The sequence below is a fragment of the Papio anubis genome, chromosome 16, assembly GCF_008728515.1.
Source record: "Papio anubis isolate 15944 chromosome 16, Panubis1.0, whole genome shotgun sequence".
In the NCBI taxonomy this organism is placed as follows: domain Eukaryota; kingdom Metazoa; phylum Chordata; class Mammalia; order Primates; family Cercopithecidae; genus Papio; species Papio anubis.
Genome location: NC_044991.1, coordinates 72960339 through 72983546, shown reverse-complemented (window position 1 = coordinate 72983546; position 23208 = coordinate 72960339). Strand labels below are relative to the sequence as shown.

Sequence of the window (23208 nt, the reverse complement as noted above, 5' to 3'; positions counted from 1 at the left end):
AATCCAGGAGTTTAAGACCAGCCTGAGCAACAATATAGGGAGGCCTGTCTCTACTTAAGGGGGGGGGGGAAAGGCTGGTGAGGTGGCACGAACCTGTAGTCCCAGCTACTGGAGAGGCTGAGGCTGAGGCAGGAGAATCGCTTGAGCCAGAGGCTGCACTCTAGCCTAGGCAACAGAGCAAGACTGTCTTCAAACAAACAACCCCAATAACACAGGTTCATATCCTGTATATCCTACCTCTCCAATGGGTAGTGTGTGACCTTGGGGCAGGTCCTTTAGTACCTTAACCTGTAAAATGGGAGCAATAAAAGCCAACTCTATTTTTCACATGATCTGTCATCAAACTCCACCACATTCTGCCACGTCCTTAAATTAGCCGGGTAAAGAAACTACAAATGGGGAAGGTACATGGTGCTCCCAGCTTGGTCTCATCAAGCCTGGCTCTATACTGTTATGGGTGAGGGTTATCTTGTCCTTTTTTCCTACATCCACTTCTAGAGCCCTTGATGTTCTGTCAGTTCCTGCAAGGTACAGGTTCACCATCTGTGTTAATTACAAACTGTTTAATTGTTTCTTATCCCAATAACTTTACAAATATAGAACCACATGCCAGTCTGGGGGTGCTGTGCAGTGAGTCACTACAAACTCGCTCAGGCACAGCTTAATGCCGCTGAGATCCATCTAGGAGCAGTCCCAGCGGTGGCCTCAGCCGTGTGAAGAAGAGGGCTTTGGAGGAGGGCTGCCAAGTGTGGCCAGGGCACCTGGCCTCAGGTCTGTGGAGGTGCTTCAACAGCACGATGCTCATTCTCTGTCCGTAGTGTCTCCATATACTTTCTCATCTTCTCCACCATCCAGGAGGGTAGGACAAAGGATTTCAATTCTTCTAGCTTCAGATCCAGGCATCCTCTGGAACAGACATTGAAGAGGGAAGTTGGGGGAAGTGAGGACATAGGCCCTGCCTCATTCTAGGGCCTACTTTGAGGCAGGGAGAGGAGAAGGGGCAGGAGACCCACTGGTTTTACCTGTAGTCATCACTGGCCGCAAGGTCCCGGATGTCTTCCTCAATGAGGAGGTAGGCCTGAGGCAGGAGCAAGGGAGAGGGATCATTGCGAGTCATTTCACTCCAACTCAGTAACACTTCATTAAACATCTGCTTAACGTAAGGCCTGCTACTAGGTGGAAGAGGGGGGATGCGGTTTACAATTTAGTAGGGAAGAGTAAGTAAGTGGGGAGAGATGGGAATGGTTCCTTGAGACAATCTTTTACTACAGTAGATGCTTTATGGATGGGAGAGTAGGGACTGGTGACTTATTTATAGCCTCCTTTTTTAAAAAAGGACCCATTTCTCTCTTGAATGATGTGAAAAGTAAAAGTAAAAAAAAGAAAATAAAGAAAAAAAAAAGGGATCCACCATTACTCCTACACCTTTTGGTTAAGATCAAGTGTACAAAAGGACCCAAGGTGGGTTATAACAAAATGGCAAGAAAACCAGCAAAATATACATGGAAATAGGAAATCAGGAAGAGGAAACCATGTGCTCCCTCTGAGGACAAAGATAACTTGGTTTTGAATTTGTGGCAAAATGGAAAACATGATAAACTGCCCTGCTGTCTAGTAATTGGCCTGTATTGTACTGAGGCCTGTAGAAATGCGTTGTCACAATGCCTCGGTCTATAGTGGGTGAGGGCCCTTTTGTGAACTTAACATATAGGAAGAGTTGTTCATCACATTAGAAAGTCTTCTGTGGGAGACTTTTTAATGTTAGGGTCAGGAATAATTGTGTATCCCTCAAGTAATTTATCTACATCTTATGGGCACTATGAACCATAACAGATCAGGTGTCCATGAGCAGAGCCTAGAGCTGAATTTGCCAGCATCTGTAGAAGTGCACAGGTCTCCCAGGTCAGCAATATAAAAAACACTTTTTTTTTTAAAGAACTAGTTTTACTGGTGGCTTAATTTTAGGTCCTGCCCCCACCCCCTACCATCTATTTCTTATTTATGTTATATTTTATGTACATGGAGCTTAAATCTTTTTTGAAGTAAAGCATAGGCATAGAGTGGTACAATAAAATCAAAGGTAGCTCTCACTGGCAGAAAGGAGATGGCGTATCAGTTTGTAAGACACTCAGATTCTAAAAGGAGCAGTACCTGTGGTGGGAGGGAGTGAGTCCTCAGGTGGGGGACATTGTGTGTGATGGACAAAGCCCTCAACACTAGTTTTTGAACACATGCAATGATGATTTTCCTAAGGTTGCTGTTTCATATGATCTGAGAACTCTTTAAGTAGAGGTAAATCTGGAAGGGGCTGCCAGGTGTGCAAACACATTTCATTGCTAACTCCTACTGCCAAGGGTTGCGGCCTCGAGTACTGGTTTGAGAAAAGATTCTGTAGCTGTGTCTGGTGGAAGAGTGATCAATGAGTGAAGTCTATCAATGGGTGCAATAGTGGGGAAAAGTAGTATTGTGTGTCTTATACCTGCTATTCCCATGGACAGCTAATAATATCCAAATATGTGATCTTGGAGGCATGAGGAGAAAGTGTGAGGGGGCGGAAGGGAGATCTAGGGGATAGGGAAGGGAACCTGAAGATTACAATTTGCTCTTCAGCATGAAGAAATGGGCCTATAAGTCTCTCTTCTCACACACTGGTCAGGCTTTGGGAGTCAGATTTGGAGGTAAGCTGTCACCTACAGCCAAAATCCTGGTTTCCAGGTGGGGTGGGTCGCTGGCAGTGGCACAAGTGAATACTGCTTACCATCTTGCCCCCTGTTGCCCGCATGTGATGCTGCTCAGCCAGCCAGTGCTTGTCCTGGGGGTCAGCTGCATACTGTAAGGGATGAAGTTATAAGAGAATTAGCCTCAGGTAAGGGGCTCTTCTCATTTGGTCCCAGAGCATACTCTTGGCCCTTGAGCAGCTCTTACCAAAAGTCCTTGTCTCCTAGCGTGGTGGACTTAGAGGGCTCACTAATCTCTTCAGAGAAAGCTGAGCCAAACCCAGAGGGCAGACCATGGGACCCAATTCCCAGAGACTTAGTATACTCCCAATCCTCACTCCCTTCTCAAAACAAAGCACCCTGGGCAACTGGTGGGACTGATAACTATTATTTTAGAGCTTTCTCTTTTAAAAAATGAACTGAGGTGGCTTGTAACGCCTGTAATTATTACAGTGACTATAATAAAACAAAAATCAGGACACCTCATGTACTGTCAGATGAATAGCATCATGGTTAAGAACTCAGTTTTGGAGTTACAAATGAGGTTTGTTTGTTCATTTATTTATTGAGATGGAGTTTCACTCTTGTTGCCCAGGCTGGAGTGCAATGGAATGATCTCGGTTCACCACAACATCCGCCTCCCAAGTTCAAGCGATTCTCCTGCCTCAGCCTCCCAAGTAGCTGAGACAACAGGCATGCGCCACCACACCTGGCTAATTTTGTATTTTTAGTAGAGACGGGGTTTCTCCATGTTGTTCAGGCTGGTCTTGAACTCCCAACCTTAGGTTATCTGCCCGCCTTGGCCTCCCAAAGTGTTGGGATTACAGGTGTGAGCCACTGCGCCCAGTTGTTTATTTATTGAGACGGAGTCTCACTCTGTCATTCAGGCTAGAGTGCAGTGGTGTAATCTTGGCTCAATACAACCTCTGCCTCCTGAGTCCAAGCTATTCTTCTGCTTTAGCCTCCTGAGTTGCTGGGATTACAGGCATGTGCCACCACACCCAGCTGACTTTTATATTTTTAGTAGAGACAGGGTTTCACCATGTTGGCCAGGCTGGTTTTGAACTCCTGGTCTCAACTAATCCACCCGCCTCAGCCTTCCAAACTGTTGGGATTACAGGTATGAGCCACCGTGCTCAGCCCAAATAAGGCTTAAATTCTGGTTTCTAGGTTGGGCGCCTAGAAACCAGAATTTAAGTGCCTTAAAAAATAAAAAATTTGAGGAGTGAAGGGACACTGAATTTTTTTTTTTTTTTTTTTTTTTTGAGACAGAGTATCGCTCTGTCACCCAGGTTGGAGTGCAGTGGTGTGATCTCGGCTCACTGCAACCTCTGCCTCGTGGGTTTAGGCAATTCTGCCTCAGCCTCCCGAGTAGAGTAGCTAGGAACTACAGGACTACACCACCATGCCTGGCTAATTTTTGTACTTTTAGTAGAGATGTGGTTTCGCCATGTTGGCCAGGCTGGTCTTGAACTCCTGACCTCAGGTGACCTGCCCGCCTTGGGCTCCCAAAGTGCTGGGATTACAGGCATGAGTCACTGCACCTGGTCAAGAAACTGTGTTTTGCTATTACCTCCTGTGTATTGTCTGAATCTTTTTACAACAGGAGTGGGTTTATATATTATTTCTATAATCAAAACATTTAAAAAAGGAAAAGAATTTGAATAATGGCTTCTGAAGGACAGAAAAATGGGCAAAAGATGTAACAGGCAGCTTACAGAAGAAATACAAATAGATTCTAAACGACTGAAAAGATACTTATAATCACTAATAGAGAATTGTAAAGTTGGGCTAGGTGCAGTGGCTCATGTCTGTAATCCCAGCACTTTGGGAGGCTGAAGCTGTGGATCATTTGAGGTCAGGAGTTTGAGACCAGCCTGGCTAACACGGTGAAAACTCGTTTCTACTAAAAATATAAAAATTAGCCGGGTGTGGTGGCGGGTGCCTGTAATCCCAGCTACTCGGGAGGCTGAGTCAGAAGAATTGCTTGAACCTGGGAGACGGAGGTTGCAGTGCACCGAGATTGTGCCGTAGCACTCCAGCCTGGGTGACAGAGGGAGACCCTGTCCCATTAAAAAAAAAAAAGAATTGTAAAGTGAAACAACAAAAAATTTATTGGACTGGAAAGATTAAAATGAGAGGTAATAACCACTGGTAATGAGAGTGTGGGTTCGGAGTTTATTACAAATGGTGGATTTTAGAATTGGGAAACTATGATAATAATGGTTAACATTTATTGAGCCCTTACTATGTGCCAGGCATTATGCTGAGTGCTTTACTACACTCTCTGTTAGTTAACCTTAAAAGTTTGGTCTAGGGCCGGGCACGGTGGCTCACGCCTGCAACGCAGCACTTTGGGAGGCCGAGGAGGGTGGATCATGAGGTCAGGAGTTTGAGACCAGCCTGGCCAACATGGTGAAACCCCATCTGTACTAAAAATACAAAAATTAGCCGGGCGTGGTGGTGGGCACCTGTAATCCCAGCTACTCGGGAGGCTGAGGCAAAGAACTGCTTGAACCTGGGAGGTGGAGGTTGCAGTGAGCTGAGATCACACCACTGCACTCCAGACTATGTGACACATCAAGACTCTGTCTCGGGAAAAAAAAAAAAAAAAAGGTTGGTCTATCACTATTCTCATTTTATACAGGACAAAAACAGACTCAGAAATGTGGATCAATTCCCAGACTTGAGCTAGTTAAAAAAAAGAAAAAAGAAATATGGAGCCATTTGTTTAAGTTCATGCAGCTAGTAATGGAACCAGGCCCGAAGCCATACTTTTAACCACGCTGAAGTGGGAATTCGAAGTAGGTCCAAGGGTGTATTGATTTTGGGGATGATACAAACAAAGCTTCTTGGAGGAGGTGGATCTTAAAGAATAGTCAGGCAGATAAAGGTGGGAGAGGAAGGCCACCCAGGTAATGGGAATAGCAAGAGTGATGACATTAAGAGAGGAAAACAAAGAAGGAGCCACTGGGAAAATGGTTTCAGTGTTGGAACTCGAGGATATCAGACTGGAGAAGAAGCGTGAGCAGGTATGCCTTTCAAAGAACTTGAAAACTTGCACAAAATGTGGCAGAGAAAGCCCGTGATTCTGGGACCCCATAGGGACGGTGCAGTTCTGGCAAGGGGTGCCAAGCCTTACATACAGGTGCAAAAAACCATGCGTGGAACACACATGCACTGCTCTTCTTCTAATCTACTTTGATGCTGCTGTGACCGATAAAATACAAAATCATTTAAGAGGGTGAGTGAGTTTATGATTGCCTCCATTATTCCCTCAAACAGTGGGGACCAAAACATAGCTGCTCTCAGGAGAGGAGTACCCTCTTTGAAAAGGCATAGGACCCTGCCTCACTCCAAACTCTATTTTTTTTTTTTGAGATGGAGTTTTGCTCTTGTCGTCCAGGCTAGAGTGCAATGCCGCGATCTTGGCTCACTGCAACTTCTGCCTCCCGGGTTCAAGCGATTCTCCTGCCTCAGCCTCCCGAATAGCTGGGATAATAGGCACGCACCACCATGCCCAGTTAATTTTTGTATTTTTAGTAGAGATGGGGTTTTTCCATGTTTGTCAGGCTGGTCTCGAATTCCTGACTTCACGTGATCCGCCTGCCTTGGCCTCCCAAAGTGCTGGGATTACAGGTGTGAGCCACTGTGCCTGGCTCCAGAGTTATTTTAAAATGCAAATGTGAGGGTAGTGCAATCTTGGCTCACTACAACCTCTGCCTCCTGGGTTCAAGTGATTCTCCTGCCTCAGCCTCCCAAGTAGCTGGAATTACAGGCATGAGCCACCATGCCCAGCTAATTTTGTATTTTTAGTAGAGACAGGGTTTCTTCATGTTGGTCAGGCTGGTCTCGAACTCCCGACTTCAGGTGATCCTCCTGCCTTGGCTTCCCAAAGTGCTGGGATTACAGGCGTGAGCTCACGTGCCTGGCCCAAACTCTAATTTACAGACAACCAAATATGTTAGTGGGTAAGAGCTCAGGCTTTGGTGAGGACAGACCTGGATTTGAATCCTGACTCACCACTTCTAGCTGAGTAACTGTGGTCAAGTCACTCGGCCTTTCTCAACCTCTGATTGTTTCAAATTTGTGAAATAAAGATGGCAATACTTATTTTTTAAGAAAATATAAGTGTGGCTGGGCGCGGTGGCTCAAGCCTGTAATCCCAGCACTTTGGGAGGCCGAGATGGGCGGATCACGAGGTCAGGAGATCGAGACCGTGCTGGCTAACATGGTGAAACCCCGTCTCTACTAAAAAATACAAAAAACTAGCCGGGTGAGGTGGTGGGTGTCTGTAGTCCCAGCTACTCGGGAGGCTGAGGCAGGAGAATGGCGTGAACCCGGGAGGTGGAGCTTGCAGTGAGCTGAGATCTGGCCACTGCACTCCAGCCTGGGCGACAGATCGAGACTCTGTCTCAAAAAAAAAAAAAAAAAAAAAAAAGAAAATATAAGTGTGGTACTTAAAACTGTGTTTGGCACCCAATAAACTTGCAGGCAAAGTAGCTGTTATTACTGAGGCACAGAGGTGCTGAGTAAATCATGAAAGGTAAAAGTGAATGGTAGAGGTGCAACTAGAACCCAGATGTCCCGACTCCAAGATCAGTGTTTGTTCTCAGCTTCTCTGTGCTGAGTGGAGTTCCCAGTCTACTCCCAATGCAATGGCCTGCTTTCCTCTCAGCACTCACCTACCTTAAAGAGGTGTGGGTGCTTGATGTAGATTCTTCCTCTGGTGCCCCCCATCCCCAGCGCCCTGAAAAGTAAAAGCCAAGTGGTAAAGATTCCAGAAAGTGTAGCCCTACGAGTGAATTCCTGAGCTGTTTCCTCCATCAGTGCCAAAGCTCTTAAACTTACTTGTTGGCTCGAGATCCCAACACAAAGGTGGTAGATTCATTCAGGCGAGCTGGGTCCCACTGTGCAAAAAACAGAGAAGCTGGTGAGGGTGAAGTTTAATCTGGTGGGTAGGACAGAAATACTCCTCCCCCTGCCCTTTTCTAACCCTTACCCTTGTCTATTATTTAATCAACCGTTTACCCAAGACACTGAGTACTCACAATATGCTAGGCCCTGTCTGTGCTAGATACTGGGGATAAAGAGGTAAATAAGATACAGTCTCTGTTTTCTAGGATGCCACCGACATATGTACAGATAATCACATCATTATTCGATGAGGCAATGACACAGGTGAGTGCAGGGTCTGAGGGCTGCCGAGGGGAGGGTACAGCCAGGAAGGCTTCCTTAGAGAGGCATTTCCCAAGTTAATTCTGAAAGGGTGAGCACAAGTTGGGGGTGAGGAATAAGGGCATTCCAGACAGGGGGCAGCATGAGCAAAGACAGGTGAGAGGCAGCCTGGCATGCTGGAGAAACTACTAGTAATTCTGTGCTGCTAACAGAGTACAAATTAGGGAGTGGCAACTGATGGGGCTGGAGAGAGAAACACAGAGGAGTAGGAGGTCCTAGGAGGTTATGTTCAGGGGACTGCATTTTATATCTTCTGTAGGCAATGGGGAATCGCTGAAGGCCTCTGAACAGGGAGTGAGAGATTTACTTTAAAGATAGGTTAGTCTTCTAGCAATGTGGATAATGGATTTGAAGGAGCAAGACTACAGGCAGGGAGAGCAGTTTAGAGGCCACTGTGATAAAGCAGTTGGAAAGATGCTAAGGGCCTGAGCTAGGGCAGCAGTAAGGATGAAGAGAAGGAAATAGGAACTGCAATATATTTAAGAGGGAGAATTGTCCAGGACTTGACTGGATGTAGGGAGGTGAGGAAGAGGAGGAGGCAAAGATGATTAAGATAAACAATGTAAAGAAGGGCTGTGAGGAGATTCTGATTTCATGTTTGGATATGCTGAGTCTGAAATGCCTATGGAACTTCCAGCAGAGTGGTCAACCAGATAGTAGGATATATAAGTTTTAAAGTAGAAAGAGAGGCATGGGATGGACAAAGAAGTATGGGAGTTTTAGAACATGGTGGTCCCTGAAACCATAAGAGTATATGATTTAGATTATCCAGAGAGTTACTTTAGATGGAGAAGTGGGCCAAGGAGAGAATTCTGGGGAACATCCATTTATATAAGTCACTGATGAGGAAGAACTCAAGAGAGAAAGGGAGGCAACAGAGGCTAATGGTTGAGAGCAGAGACTCTGGTGTCAGCGGGTCCTGGGTTTGAGACTTGGCTCGATCACTTACGAGTTATGTGACTTTGAGCAAGTCTTAAGTGCATTAAGTGTATAAGACAACTGAATAAAGTAATTTATGCCCACAGGGAAGTTGGCAGAAAAGGAAACCCCTCATTCATAGAATGGTTCACAGAATCGATCTCATAAGTTTGTTATAAAGATTAAATGAGACAGTCTACACAAAAGATTTAGGGCATTGCCTGTTACATACTAAGTATTGAGTCAGTATTAGTGACCACTAGCTCCTACAAGAAGGCTTCAGCAAAGACTCAGGCCTTCTCTTTGTTTTGCCTCTAACTCCAATTCCTACACAGGATCCTCTCTGAGGCCAGTGTGGCTGGAGGTGGAGAGGGGGAAGATGGCTCTGGAATGGTGGACATGCATCCTTCGCCCCCTGCCCCTTTCCCCCATGGTGGATCCCAGAGATAGTGGGACTAGCTCCTGGGATAGTGGTCTCTGCTATGCTCATATAATCATACCTTAGGACCTTCCCGGCGAATTGGTTCACAGGATTTTGCTTTCCATCTGCTTGGAAGGAAAGAATAAAGGTGAATTCTCCAAGGTGAGACCTAGAACTGAATACTGGCTTGCTGGTGGTGGTAGGAGTTCCTCACCACTCTCACTTTAGCCTGGGTATCCTCCTTCGTGGTAACACATTAGAGGAGGAACAAACAGAAAAAAAGCACTGGACTAGAAGCCATTCTAGCACTAGCTCTGCTCTTACATAGTGGCATGAGCAACTCCAAGAACCTCTGAGTGGCAGTTTTCTCATCTGTCAAAAGAGACAAAAACAGCAACTGCCCTACCTATCTTGTGTTTGTGAGGAATAAAACTGCTTTGTGTAGGAGACACATCTAAGGTATGACAGTTAATACTATCCCATTTACTAAGCCAGTTGTTTCAAACTAACCCCACGCCTCTGACCCAGACCAGTGTGGCTTTATTTGATTTAAATACTGGGCTTCCATGTAACGTTTTGTTTAAAAAAGATTCTGCTGCTTCAGAATTTTTTTAAAAAGTGGGGCTGGGGGGTCGGTTGAGGGGGGAAGGAAGGATGAATAGGCAGAGCACAGAGGATTTTTAGGGCAATGAAAGCACTCAGTGTGATATTAGAATGGTGGATGCCTGTCACTATGCGTTTCTCTAAGTTCAGGTACAACACCAAGAGTGAACCCTCATGGAAACTATGCACTCTGAGGATCAAGACGAGTCAAAGCAGGCTCATCGAATGTAACAAATTTACCACTCTGGTGCCTGATGTTGATAATGGAGGAGGCTGTGCATGTGTAGGGGCAGGGAATATATGGGATAAGTCTGTACTTTCCTCTCAATTTTGCTGTGAACCTAAAACTGCTCTAAAAAAAATTAAGTCTTAAAAAATATATATATATACATATATATATATATATGAAAATGACCAATTTGGAGGTAATGGTAACTATATGACATTAGGCAAGTAATTCTCTGAGTCTGTTCTTTATCTGAAAAATTAATGATACTTTCTTTAGAGGGTGGCTATAAAGATTAAAAGGTAAAGTATGTAACGTATTTAGACCAGTCATAAGCATTCAATATATACTAACAATGACAAACCTCTGGTGTTCAATCAAGCTAGGCCAAACTGTTCAGGGGGTAAAACAATTTCCTCCTCACTACCCTTCTTCCTCACCCCTCAAACCAGGGTAACCCCCCTCCCTCCACGATGACTTAAGCTAATGGATCTGATTTTGACGGGCACAGAACCCTGGCCTCTTTTCCTTTAGGGCCCCTCTCTCCGTCTGCTCCCCTATGCTATCACCACACTGTTGGTTCCTACTCACACCATGCCGGCGGCTGCCCGGTCGCTTGACAGGATGTGTCCAGGAGGCCGTCCTTTCCTCTGCCACAAAAAACAGCTGTCAGAGGTCTGACCCTGTGGTCATGCCCCATTGGCAGGTCTGGGGTCACTTGGTAGAGATGGTTTTCCAAAGAGATCAAATGACATTTGATGGGGACAGGGAGAAAAACTGCCTCTCATGCCTAGGAAGGCTCAAAAGGGCTTTGAGGAAGCCCAGTACCTCATGGAGTGAAGAGCCTTTTTTGAGAGACAGGGTCTTACTCTGTTACTCAGCCTGGAGTGCAGTGGCATGGTCATAACTCGCCACAGCCTTGAACTCCTGGGCTCCAGTGATCCTCCCACTGCAGCCTCTCATGTAGCTAGGACAACAGAAATGTGCCAGCATGCCAGGCTAATTTTTTTTTTTTTTTTAATTGCAGAGACAGGATCTCACTATGTTACCCAGACTGGTCTCAAAACTCCTGAGCTCAAGTGATCCTCCCGGCTTGGCCTCCCAAAGTGTTGGGATTACAGGTGTGAGCTCCCACAACTGGCCTGACGAGCCTTTTTTCAGCCAGAAAACAAAACAAGGAAATGGTTTACCTTTTTAGGAAGGGGGCTTCCTCGATGGGCACATTCTTCTTCTGCCTGCCGGCCACGCTAAAAGAAAAGTGAAGGGAGTCAGTGGAAGGCCAATGCCTGGGAGCTGCAAGTCCTCTGGAGTTGCAGAAGACACAGCCCTGGACTATTGCTCTCCAGCCCCGCCCTGACCCAGGCCAAAGAAGCCCATCCAGCATGATGCTGTTTGGACCTGGTCCTACAAATGGAAGGTACATGAAACCTCCCGGGGCCCACATATTTCATTTACCTCCCAGCCTGAAGGACCTCCCCCTCCAATACCCCAGAACACAGTGACTCTGACCTTTATTCCTGGAAGCTCATGGGTCAATCTGGGTATTACTTTTTCTCCATCTGAAAATAGCAGTTTAGCCTGAAGGGAAAAAGACCAAGTGTTACCAGTCACTATTTTGGTGGGTAAGCACACCCCACCTACTTCCTCTTTTTTTTTAATTTTTGGAGACAGAGTCTCACTCTGTTGCCCAGGCTGGAGTGCAGCAGCACCATCTTGGCTCACTGCAACCTCCATCTCTTAGGTTCAAGTGATTCTAATGCCTTAGCCTCCAAAGTAGCTGGGACTACAGGGGTGTGCCACCATACCCAGCTAATTTTTGTATTTTTAGAAGAGATGGGATTTCACCATGTTGGACAGGCTGGTCTTGAACTCTTGACCTCAGGTGATCCACCTGCCTTGGCCTCCCAAAGTGCTGCAATTACAGGCATGAGCCACTGCGCCCGGCCACATATGTATATATTTATATGCATAGAAATAGATACCTATTTTTAAAAAAATATTGAATTATCATAGCTGAAAAAATTTAAAAATGTAAAAAAGCAAAGTAAGAAAAATCTGGAATCTCATTACATAAACTACTTTTAATATTTCAATGTAAATTCTTCTTTGCTTTTCCCATGTAAATACATACTATATATTTTCTCAAACTAAATACATTAGCATAACACATATTCCTCAGTAAGCTGCTGTTTTTCTTTTTTCTTTTTTGAGATGGAGTCTTGCTCTGTCGCCCAGGCTGGAGTGCAGTGGTGCGATCTCGGCTCACTGCAATCTCTACCTCCCAGGTTCAACCAGTTCTCCTGCCTCAGCCTCCGGGGTAGCTGGGAGTAAATTACAGGCGTGCCACCACACCCAGTTAATTTTTTTCTTTTTTTGTAATTTTAGTAGAGATGGAGTTTTATCATGTTGGCCAGGCTGGTCTCAAACTTTTGACCTCGTGATCTGCCCACCTCAGCCTCCCAAAGTGCTGGGATTACAGGCGTAAGCCAGTGTGCCTGGCCTGCTGTTTTTCTTTTAACAAATATTGAGTACCTAGGACCTAAGTGCTGTGGACACAGCAGTAACTAGGACAAGCTCTTGTGGAGCTTATAGTTTGTGGGTGATCTCGATAATAAGCACAGAAACAAACAAGGTAACTGTGGATCATGATAGATGCTGTGAAAAAAAAAGAAAAAAAACCCAGGCAGATGTGACAGAGAACACCAGAAGGGGAGGGCTACTTTGAGAGAATGGCCAGGGAAGGCCTTGCTCAGAAGGTGGCCTCTGAGTTGAGATGTGAAGGAGGCTATAAGAAAAGCCGGGGAGAAGTGTTTCAGCAGCAGGGAGGAGTGCAGAAGCTTGAAGGTGGAAACAACTGGCTCATTTGAGGAACAAAAGGATGGAACGGGCAGAGGGGAGATGGTGCATGAGCAGGAACCTTGTAGCAGGTGGAGAATTGGGTTCACCCGACCTCTGCCAGTGGCATTTGACAGTGTTGAGGGCTCCCCCTTCTGGAAACACTCTTTTCTACAGGCTCCTGTGGTCACACTTTCCTGTGTTCCTCCTACTTCTCTGGCCACTCTTTATCTTAGCTTTCTTTGCTGGTTTTTCCTCCTCAATCTGGTTCTTTTCCCTCTATCCTCTCTCATTACATATTCTATCTGCTCTCACCTATTCTCACAGCTTCAATTAATATCTATAAACCATGACTCCATAATTCAGCTGTAGACAAAAGGTTATCCTTTGAGCTCTAGACTTGTATACCAAATAGTCTGCCCCATGTCTATGCTTGGATGGCTCAAAGCTGCTAATCCATAACTGGATTCATGTTCTTCTCCAAACTTTGTCCCTTTTCAGTGAAGGGTGAACAAGTCTCATACATTTGTGTGGTAATCTAATTCACACCTGTCTGCTTAAGTAGGCTGTTAAGTTCTATTAGAGCAGGAAGCTTATTTGTTCATTTATCGTTTGTTTGTTCCTTCATTAATTCAATAATTCAGCAAACTCTGTACACATACCAATAGTCATATTCCAGGGCTGGGAATACAGTGGTGAACAAGATTAGGCCTCAACTCTTTTTTTTTTTTTTTGAGACGGAGTCTCGCTCTGTTGCCCAGGCTGGAGTGCAGTGGCGCGATCTCGACTCACTGCAACCTCCGCCTCCTGGGTTCACACCATTCTCCTGCCTCAGCCTCCCGAGTAGCTGGGACTACAGGCGCCCACCACAATGCCTGGCTAATTTTTTGTATTTTTGGTAGAGACGGGGTTTCACCATGTTAGCCAGGATGGTCTCGATCTCCTGACCTCGTGATCTGCTCTCCTCGGCCTCCCAAAGTGCTGGGATTATAGGCGTGAGCCCTTGCGCCTGGCCAGGCCTCAACTCTTGTAAAGCTCAAGATTTTAGCAGAGGTAGGAGTGCGAGAGGAAGACCTCTCTGATATTTAAACTAAGATCTGAAGGAAAGGAGGAGCCAGCTTTATAGAGTTAAGGGTAGAGTACTCCAGGTACTAATAACAGCAAATGAAATGGCCCAAGCTTGTGCTGGAGGAGCAGAAAGGAGTTCAGAACGGCCAGAGTATAGTCAATAAAAGAGCGGTGAGATGAAATGAAGTTAAAGAGGCCGGGCGCGGTGGCTCAAGCCTGTAATCCCAGCACTTTGGGAGGCCGAGATGGGCAGATCACGAGGTCAGGAGATTGAGACCATCCTGGCTAACCCGGTGAAACCCCGTCTCTACTAAAAAAACACAAAAAACTAGCCGGGCGAGGTGGTGGGCGCCTGTAGTCCCAGCTACTCGGGAGGCTGAGGCAGGAGAATGGCCTAAACTCGGGAGGCGGAGCTTGCAGTGAGCTGAGATCCGGCCACTGCACTCCAACCTGGGCAACAGAGCGAGACTCCGTCTCAAAAAAAAAAAAAAAAAAGAAATGAAGTTAAAGAAGCAGGCAGAAGCTGGTCCAGGGTGAGCTCTGTGGGTCATGGTAAGGCATTAAGACTTTATTCTCCCTGCAACAGGAAAGTCAGTGAAGGGTTTTTAAAACGGGGAGTGACATGATCTAATTCATCTTTACAGAGATAAGTCTGGCTGCTGTGAGAAGAGCGGATTGGAACTGGGTAACGGTGAATGTAGCTCTGGACTGAGATACAACTGTGTGAATTATGAACAGCTGAATTGGCTTCCAAGCCACAGGACTAGATGAAAACAGCTATGAAAACAGTGAGTCATGAAAGAGAAGGGGTCTGAGGACTGAACTTGGGAAGGCACCAACAGTTAGAAGCGGGGGGTGAGGGAGAAGAGTGGGCAATGAAGTTGGAGCAAAGTCAAGGCACTCGAGCCAACAGAGGAGTGTTCCAAGAAACACGAAATGATCCACTGTGACAAATGTCACTGAGAAGCTGAGTAAGTTGAGGACAGTTAGGGACCAGAGGGTTTGACAACACAGAGGTTACTAGTGACCCTGACAAGAGGGGTTCCAGTGAAGTAGTGGGGACTGAGGGACTGAAGCAAAAACAAAACAAAACAAAAAAGTGAACAGAATGAATGGGATGTGAGAAAGTGAGCCAGCAACTGTTGGTGACCTTTCCTGATGTCTCCCTATAAAAGGGTGATGGCAACAATTCCTACTAATAACAGCAGCTGACACATGTAAACAGGTTCTCTATCTTGGGAACAGTCACTTATAGACCTGATGTCATGCCTCCTGACCACACCAGAGAGGCAGGGAGGCAGCAGGGTGCTCATCCCCATGACACCAAATGGGGCCATGATAACTTGATCCACCAAGTACCTGCAGAGGTGAGACCGATCTTAGCTATTCTAATTATTGTGTGCCTTAAGCCATTTCTTTTTTTTTTTTTTTGGTTTGCCTTTAAAAATTTTTTTCTAGCTCTATTGACGTATAATTGATAAACAGAAATGATATATATTCAAGGTGTACAATGTGGTGAACTGACATATATATACATAGTGAAATGATTACCACAATGAAATCAATCAACACATCCACCGCTACCATTTTGCGTGTGTGGACACTTAAGATCTATGGTCTTAGCAAATTTGAAGTAAACAATAGAGATAAACTGTAGTCATCATGCTCTATGTCAGATTGCCCAGAACTTGTTCGTCTTATAACTAAAAGTTTGTACCCTTTGATTAACATCCCCCACTTCTCCCCTCCAGCTACTGCTACTCTACTTTCTGCTTCTATGAGTTTGCTAAGCCACAATTTCTTCATCTATAAAACAGTAATTAAAAGATATCTTCTGTACACAGTTTCTTCTGAGACATAAAAGAAATAATGCATTTATCCTGGTACCTGACATATAGCAGCTACTTCCCTTCCCTGTAAGCAACGGCCTCAACCTATCCAGATATATGGCTTGTTGGGCATTCCCCAAAATACCACTAATGGTAAGATCACATTTCTTTTTTTTTGAGACAGAGTCTTGCTCTGTCACCCAGGCTGGAGTGTAGTGGTGCCATCTCGGCTCACTGCAACCTCTGTCTCCCGGGTTCAAGCAATTCTTGTGCCTATGGCTCCCAAGCAGCCAGGATTATAGGCGTGTGCCACCATGCCCAGCTAATTTTCGTATTGTTTGTAGAGATGGGGTTTCGCCATGTTGCCTAAGCTGGTCTCAAACTCCTGGCCTTGAGTGATCTGCCCACCGTGGCCTCCCAAAGTGCTGGGATTACACGTGTGAGCCACCACGCCCGGCTTAAGATCACATTTCTTATCAGAGGCTCGAGAGCTAAACCTTGTGCCTGCATCTCTTGTCCCCCTTGGTCTCACCTGCTCCAGGCAGCTCCGACAGGCTTCCTGGATCAGCTGCTCTGTGTCCACCTCTTCCCCAACATTGTCTCGCACGTTCAGTGCTGCCTTCTGGAAGAACTAGGGGAGCACAACAGAGGACAAGGTCAGAGTCCTGTTAATGGGCATCAACCGGAAGGAAACTGAATACAAGACAAGCAAGACAAGTTTTATCCTAGCCTCATACAGAAAGGAAAAGTGATTATAAGCAAGGTTGGGATCGGCCAGATTTATAGATTCACATTTCAGGCTCGACCTCCTCCCTTTATTCCCCCTCTGAAGGATATAATCCTGGAGGTGCCCAAAAGATTGATGTGTAAACAGTGCAAAAAATCAAAGAATAACCCAAATGTCTAAGTGTAGCTTAAATAAATTATGGCATATCCACACCATGAAATGCTGGCAAACATTAAAAAATCACAATAAAGGTGATGTAAGAGAATATAGTTTTGACAGGTAAAGGTATTCATGATATACCTCAAAGTGAAGGAAGGAGGTTGTAAAACAGTTTGGTATAGTGTGAGCTTATTTATGTAACACAGCACAAGCAAACACAGAGACAAAAGAATTCTAGGGATATACGCTGAAGTAACAGGTGATATTGTGGGTGACTGTTTTCTTCTCTTGGCTTATCTATATCCTTTTGATTTTTATATGTACATACGTTACTTCTTTAGAAGGAAAAAAGAATGCCTGTGTCTGAAGTGAATAGGCCAGGGTAGGCCAGAAAATATATTAAGATAGCAGAAAGTCCTAATTGAATTCTGACTGTCCAGTCTGAAAGAAACATCTGTGGAATGGAGAGGAGTGAGACTTGACAAGGGCCCCAGGATGCCAGCAACCCCAATCGACTGTGAAAAGGGAAGGGAGAAGGTTTCTCTGCTGGGTACAGGGAGAGTTTGAGCCTGAATACATGAGAAGATAGGCGATGAGGTCCCAAAGACACCCGGGAGGCACTTGTGAATGTCCTCATAAAAACAGTCATCTCTAGAAAATGCCTAGTCAAGTAATGCCTAGAAAAACTGTCAGTTATCTCTGGGGTATAGGAAAATTCTGGAACCTAAACCCAGTACTTCTATTGTGAGAGACAATTATGGGAATGTACTGCCATTTCATATTTAGCAAGGTTAAATGCCTCTGTTGTTAACATCAAACCAACAAGAGTGTGAATGGACTCGATTAGAAACCTCAAGAGTTTTAAGAGGAAGTCTTCAGGCCAGATTAAATGATCAGATGAGTTTAATTTAAAACAAAAACCTAAAAACTGGAGATGAATACTGGTATTCAATATCAACCAACTGAAAGCCAGTTAAAATAGTTTAGCTACTTTACAACCAGCCTGTGAGGTGGGCAGTGTAATGGACATATGGTGAGTGTAAGCTATCTCTGGATCTGAGAATGAAATCAGATCATGAATGAGGCATTCTCAAGCACTGTTGTATAACCTTTCTAGAGAGCAATTTTCTTGACGGAAAAATAGGTTTTCGCTTTTACCCACCAATTCCATCTCTGGGAATTTATCTCACAGAAATACTCTCACATGTAAACAAAGATGTACATTCACAGTGTTCATTATAGTATTGTCTGTAATAGAGAAAAACGAAAACAATCTGAATATTCTAGGGGCTAGCTTATGGAATTTGGTCCATCAAATAGATTACTCTGTTGCCATTACAAAGGAATCGGGGGGAACTATTATGTACTGACTTAGAGACATGACCAAAATATGTCAAGTAGGCCAGGTGCAGTGGCTCATGCCTGTAATCCCAACACTTTGAGAGGCCAAGGCGCGAGGATCACTTTAGGTCAGGAGTTTGAGACCAGCCTGGCCAACATGGTGAAACCTCGTCTCTACTAAAAATACAAAAAAATTAGCCGGGTGTGGTGGTGCACACTTATAATCCCAGCTACTTGAGAGGCTGAAGCAGGATGATCACTTGAAGCTTGGAGGTGGGGGTTGCAGTGGGCCAAGATTGTGCCACTGTACTCCAGCCTGGGTGACAGAGGTAGAATCCATCTCAAAACAAAACAAAACAAAAGTATGCCAAGTAAAATAAATCAAGTTGCAGAACAGTTGTGTGTAAAATGATTTCTTTTTTTTAATGCATATGCACACGCATATACCACAAATAAACCTGGGAGACCATATAGTCAACGTTAACAATTTGGTATCTCTGGGAGGTGAGTTTTAGTGACTTCTGGCTATATTGTTAAACATATCTGTACTGGCCAGGCACAGTGGCTCATGCCTGTAATCCCAGCACCTTGGGAAGCTGAGGCAGGAGGATCACCTGAGGTCGGGAGTTTGAGACCAGCCTGACCAACATGGAGAAACCCCATCTCTACTAAAAGTACAAAAGTAGCTGGGTGTGGTGTTGCATGCCTGTAATCCCAGCTACTTGGGAGGCTGAGGCAGGAGAAGCACTTTAACCTGGGAGGCGGAGGTTGCAGTAAGCCGAGATTGCGCCACTGCACTCTAGCCTGGGCAACAAGAGCAAAACTCTGCCACAAAAAAAAAAAAAAAAAAAAGGTGGGGTATGGTGGCTCGCACCTGTAATCCCAGCACTTTGGGAGGCCAAGGCAGATGGATCACTGGAGGCCAGGAGTTCAAGACCAGCCTGGCCAACATAGAGAAACCCTGTCTCTACTAAAAACACAAAAATCAGCCAGGCATGGTGGTGCACACTTGCAATCCTAGCTACTCAGATGGCTGAGGTGCAGGAATTGCTTGAACTTCAGAGGTGGAGGTTGCAGTGAGCCAAGATCTTACCACTGCACTCCACCCTGGGTGACAGAGCAAGACTCTGTCTCAAAAAAAAAAAAAAAAAAAAAAAAAAAAATCATCTGTCCTATTACTCGCCTGGCTTATTTTCCTCTAGTCACACTGGCCTATTCATTGCTTTGATGTGCCAAGCACACTCCTGTCTCAGAGCCTCTACCATTTCCTCTGTAACTGGACTGCTTCTTCCCCATGTATCTGCATGGTTTGCTTTTTCCTCACTTATTCAGGTGTCCACTCAAATGTCCTCTATCAAAGGCTTTCCTAGCCACAATCTATAAAACAGCAACCCTACTCTCTACTGGTTACTCTCTTTCCCCTGTCTTCTCTCTTTCTCTAACACAGCACATATTTGTTTACAGAGAGCATATGTTCTGTTTACTGCTACATCCCCAGTGACTAGAATAGTGCCTGGTAGTATGGTAGTCATTCAATAAATACTTTTTATTTTGAGAGGGAGTTTTGCTCTTGTTGCCCAGGCTGGAGTACAATGGTGCAATCTCAGCTCACTGCAACCTCTGCCTCCCAGGTTCAAGATTCTCATGCCTCAGCATCCCGAGTAGCTGGGATTACAGGTATGTGCCACCACGCCTGACTAATTTTTTGTATTTAGTAGAGATGGGGTTTCAGCATGTTGTGTCAGGCTGGTCTCGAACTCCTGACCTGAGGTGATCCACCTGCCTCGGCCTCCCAAAGTGTTGGGATTACAGGTGTGAGCCACAGCGCCTGGTAAATAAATACTTCTTACATAAATGAATAAATGTAAAAGGAGGAGATTTAGGAAGAAAAACGAAGAGTTCAGTTCTGAACATACTGAGTTTAAAGCATCCTCTTTTGGTACATTTAGGTAAAGTCATGTGGAAATTTATTTATAGGCCAGGGAAAAAACCCGTAAATAATAATAATAATGGTAACTTTATTTATCTACACATATTTTTCGAGAAAGGCCCTCACTGTCACTCAGGTTGGAGTGTAGTGGTATGATCATAGCTCACTACAAACCCAAACTCCTGGGCTTAAGTGATCCTCTCGCCTGAGCCTTCTGAGTAGCTGGGACTACAGGCACGCACTACCATGCCTGGCTAAAAAATTTTTTTTTTTTTTGGTAATAGAGATGAGGTCCCACTATGTTGCCCAGGCTGGTCTCAAACTCCTGGCCACAAGTGATTCTGCCTCGGCCTCCCAAAGTGCTGGGGTTGCAGGTGTGAGCCATCGTGCATGGCCCCAATAATGGTGATATTATTAAAAAACTAATAAAAGTACTTACTGGACACTTGTTATGTCCTAAGTGCAGTGCTCAGCACAGTACATTTAAGTCATTTCATCCTTACAAGAAGTCAGCAAAAAAAAAAAAAAACAAAAACGTCACAGTGAGTGACAAGGGCAGATTAAAAAAAAAAAAAAAGATATCTGAATTACCCTCAAGGAAGGGATAAAATTCTTGGGGGATTAAAAATTTGAAAGCTGGCCGGGCGCGCTGGCTCACCACCTATAATCTCAGCACTTTGGGAGGCCAAGGTGGGCGGGCAGATCACTTGAGGTCAGGAGTTTGAGACCAGCCTGGTCAACAGTGAAACCCCGTCTCTACTAAAAATACAAAAATTCGCTGTGCGTGGTGGTGGGCGCCTGTAATCCTCGCTACTAGGGAGGCTGAGGCACGAGAATCGCTGGAACCTGGGAAGTGGAGGTTGCACTGAATCGATATCATGCCACTGCACTCCAGCCTGGGTGACAGAGTGAGACTCTGTCTCAAAAACACAAAACAAAACAAACAAAAAAACAAAAAAAAAAAGGAAAACTTTAGATATCTGTGTGTAGGAAAGAGACGGACTGGTGATGCAAGGAAGGACTGGGCTCCTCATGAGTCTTTCCCGTTATTTTTTATCCTGTGTCCCTCTCACCTTCATGTACTTGTTGAAGACAGTCTGGATCTCCTCATTGATGCTAGGCTGCAGGACAGCTCGGAGGAGATCCATAGAGATGGCAGGATCTGTGAAACTGCATTCAGGAGGGAGACAGGGTGAGGGGGCATGTCCGAAACATATTCTTTCTCACCCTGCCCAGTCAATTATGGACATAGAATTCTTTAACAATACTAGACAACTTTTACTGAAAACTAGCTACATGCTCAGATTTTGTTCAAATCACAAAGGCATGACTTTATTTCATTCTCATAATAACTCTATGAAGTGGGTATTATTTTCAAAGTTTTTTTTTTTTGGATGGAGTCTCACTCTGTTGCCCAGGCTGGAGTGCAGTGGTGTGGTTTTGGCTCACTGCAACCTCCGCCTCCTGCGTTCAAGCAATTTTCCTGCCTCAGCCTCCCGAGTAGCTGGGATTACAGGTGTGCACCACCACGCCCAGCTAATTTTTGTATTTTTAGTAGAGACCGGGTTTCTCCATTTTGGTCAGGCTGGTCTCAAACTCCCAACCTCAGGTGATCTGCCCACCTCAGATCCCCAAAGTGCTGGGATTACAGGCATGAGCCACTGCACCCGGCCATTTTTTTGTATTTTTAGTAGAGACAGGGTTTCTCCATGTTGGTCAGGCTGTTCTCAAAGTCCTGACCTCAGGTGATCCGCCCACCTCAGACTCCCAAAGTGCTGGGATTACAGGCCTGAGCCACTGCGCCCGGCCCAAAGTGTTTTTATGAAATATAATACTTATTATACAGAAAAGTCTATATACTTTAATGAGTAATTACAGTGAACATCCATTTCACCACTACCAGCATCCCAAAGGCCCACCTTGTGCTCTCTCCCTTCCCTGAGATGGATACTATTAATCCGTCTTTATAGTTGAGAAAACAGGGGCTCATCAGAGGCTGCATGAGAACACAGTTGTCTGACTCCAGAGCCTGTGCTCTTAAACTCCATGCTAACTGACCTCTTAAGAGCCCTCAATCACAGAGCCAGTGAATGTGAGGGGTCTTAGGTATTTTTTATTCCCCAACCCATCTCCTGTGCCCTTCCCCATTTCGTGAGTTCAGAGAAGGAAGTGACTTGACTAGCTCAAGATCACACAGAGTTACAGGATCGGAGTCTCCTCTTTCTCAGTCCTGTGCTCTTTCTACAGGCTGTAGATCTCCATAGCCTTGTGCACTGGGGATCCCAAAGCTGCCATGCAAGCCAGTGGCTGGGATACAAGTCCTATGCAGGGCCAGCCTTACCTTGTTGTCATCTGTGAGCGGCGGCCCCTCCGCTGCACCTGCCGGTGCTTTATCATTATGTTCCAAGGGTTCTGTGGGGACCAACGGAACAAATGTCACTGCGGCCTGTGACACTGGCGTGGGGTGGAGGTGGAGGGTGGGTATGAAGTTAAACCTAAACATTCCTGCTTCTCAGATCCGTCACCATCTCTCCCGCCTTGGGGTATCGGGGGAGGACAACAGTTGGAAGGCCCCCTCCACAAAAGAGGAACTGAGGAAGTTTCCTGCCTTAAAAGTCCCGACCCTGCCTTCTGGCACGGCAGGAGGAAGGGAAGCAGTTTTTACCGAGGGTCAACTCTGTGTCAGGTGATGTCCTGGGCGCTGTACCCGCCTTTATCTTCCCATCCCACAACAACTTTTATGAGACAGGTACTAATCATCTCCATTTTATAGATGATGATCTGGGGACTCAGGGGGTCGACAGAGCTGGCCCACGTCACCTAGCTAGGAGGGCGGCACCAGAATTTGAATCCAGGTCGTCGGGCTGCGAAAACGCCAACCCCCTCTGCAGCTGCAGCCGCCGCGTTCTCGCCCGCGGGCCAGGGTCCCGGGAGCCCCGAGGCCCTGCCCGGCCCGAGCCCAGACCTCACCGGGGGCGCCCTCACCGTGAGAACCAGCTGCCCCGCTGCGCCCGCATCCCCCAGCTCCAAGCCGCCCCGCTCGGCCCCGCTGGGTCCCCGCGGCTGCTCGGCGTCGCCAGTGGCTCCCATGGCGCCCCAGGCCACCACAACTTCGCCGGACTCTGCCACCGGCCGGAAAGTGGCGCCGTGACGTCACTGAGGCGCGCTGCTCGTCCGCCCGGAAGCGCGACGCAGG

The 23208-nt window shown here is 45.9% G+C and overlaps 1 protein-coding gene across 3 annotated transcripts; it reads right to left on the bottom strand.

The window, feature by feature from the left end:
- Nucleotides 1–544: 544 nt before the first annotated feature.
- On the bottom strand, nt 545–23165 carry DNTTIP1 (deoxynucleotidyltransferase terminal interacting protein 1). Of its 3 annotated transcripts, none has more exons than XM_003904679.2 (13): nt 22998–23165; nt 22354–22424; nt 21086–21182; nt 16388–16486; nt 11633–11701; nt 11314–11370; nt 10715–10773; nt 9374–9419; nt 7569–7627; nt 7407–7467; nt 2759–2830; nt 1023–1078; nt 545–906 (listed from the first exon to the last, which is right to left on the bottom strand). In XM_003904679.2, the coding sequence occupies exons 1-13, from the start codon at nt 23100–23102 to the stop codon at nt 768–770; spliced, it is 990 nt and encodes a 329-aa protein (XP_003904728.1). In that variant the 5' UTR covers nt 23103–23165; the 3' UTR covers nt 545–767. The 3 variants fall into 3 exon arrangements, with proteins under 3 accessions (XP_003904728.1, XP_021776693.1, XP_021776694.1); XM_021921001.1 differs by having other exon boundaries at nt 9374–9422; nt 22998–23164; XM_021921002.2 differs by lacking the exon at nt 22998–23165 and adding an exon at nt 22833–22938 and having other exon boundaries at nt 9374–9422.
- Nucleotides 23166–23208: the final 43 nt, after the last annotated feature.

Coding starts and splice junctions, on each gene's coding strand:
- DNTTIP1 (XM_021921001.1), bottom strand. CDS start 23,102: ATGGGAGCCACTGGCGACGCCGAGCAGCCGCGGGGACCCAGCGGGGCC. Junction 11,371..11,632: donor ATGAGCTTCCAGGAATAAAG/GTCAGAGTCACT, acceptor CTTTTCTTTTAG/CGTGGCCGGCAGGCAGAAGA. Junction 9,423..10,714: donor CGGGCAGCCGCCGGCATGGT/GTGAGTAGGAAC, acceptor TTTCCTTCCAAG/CAGATGGAAAGCAAAATCCT.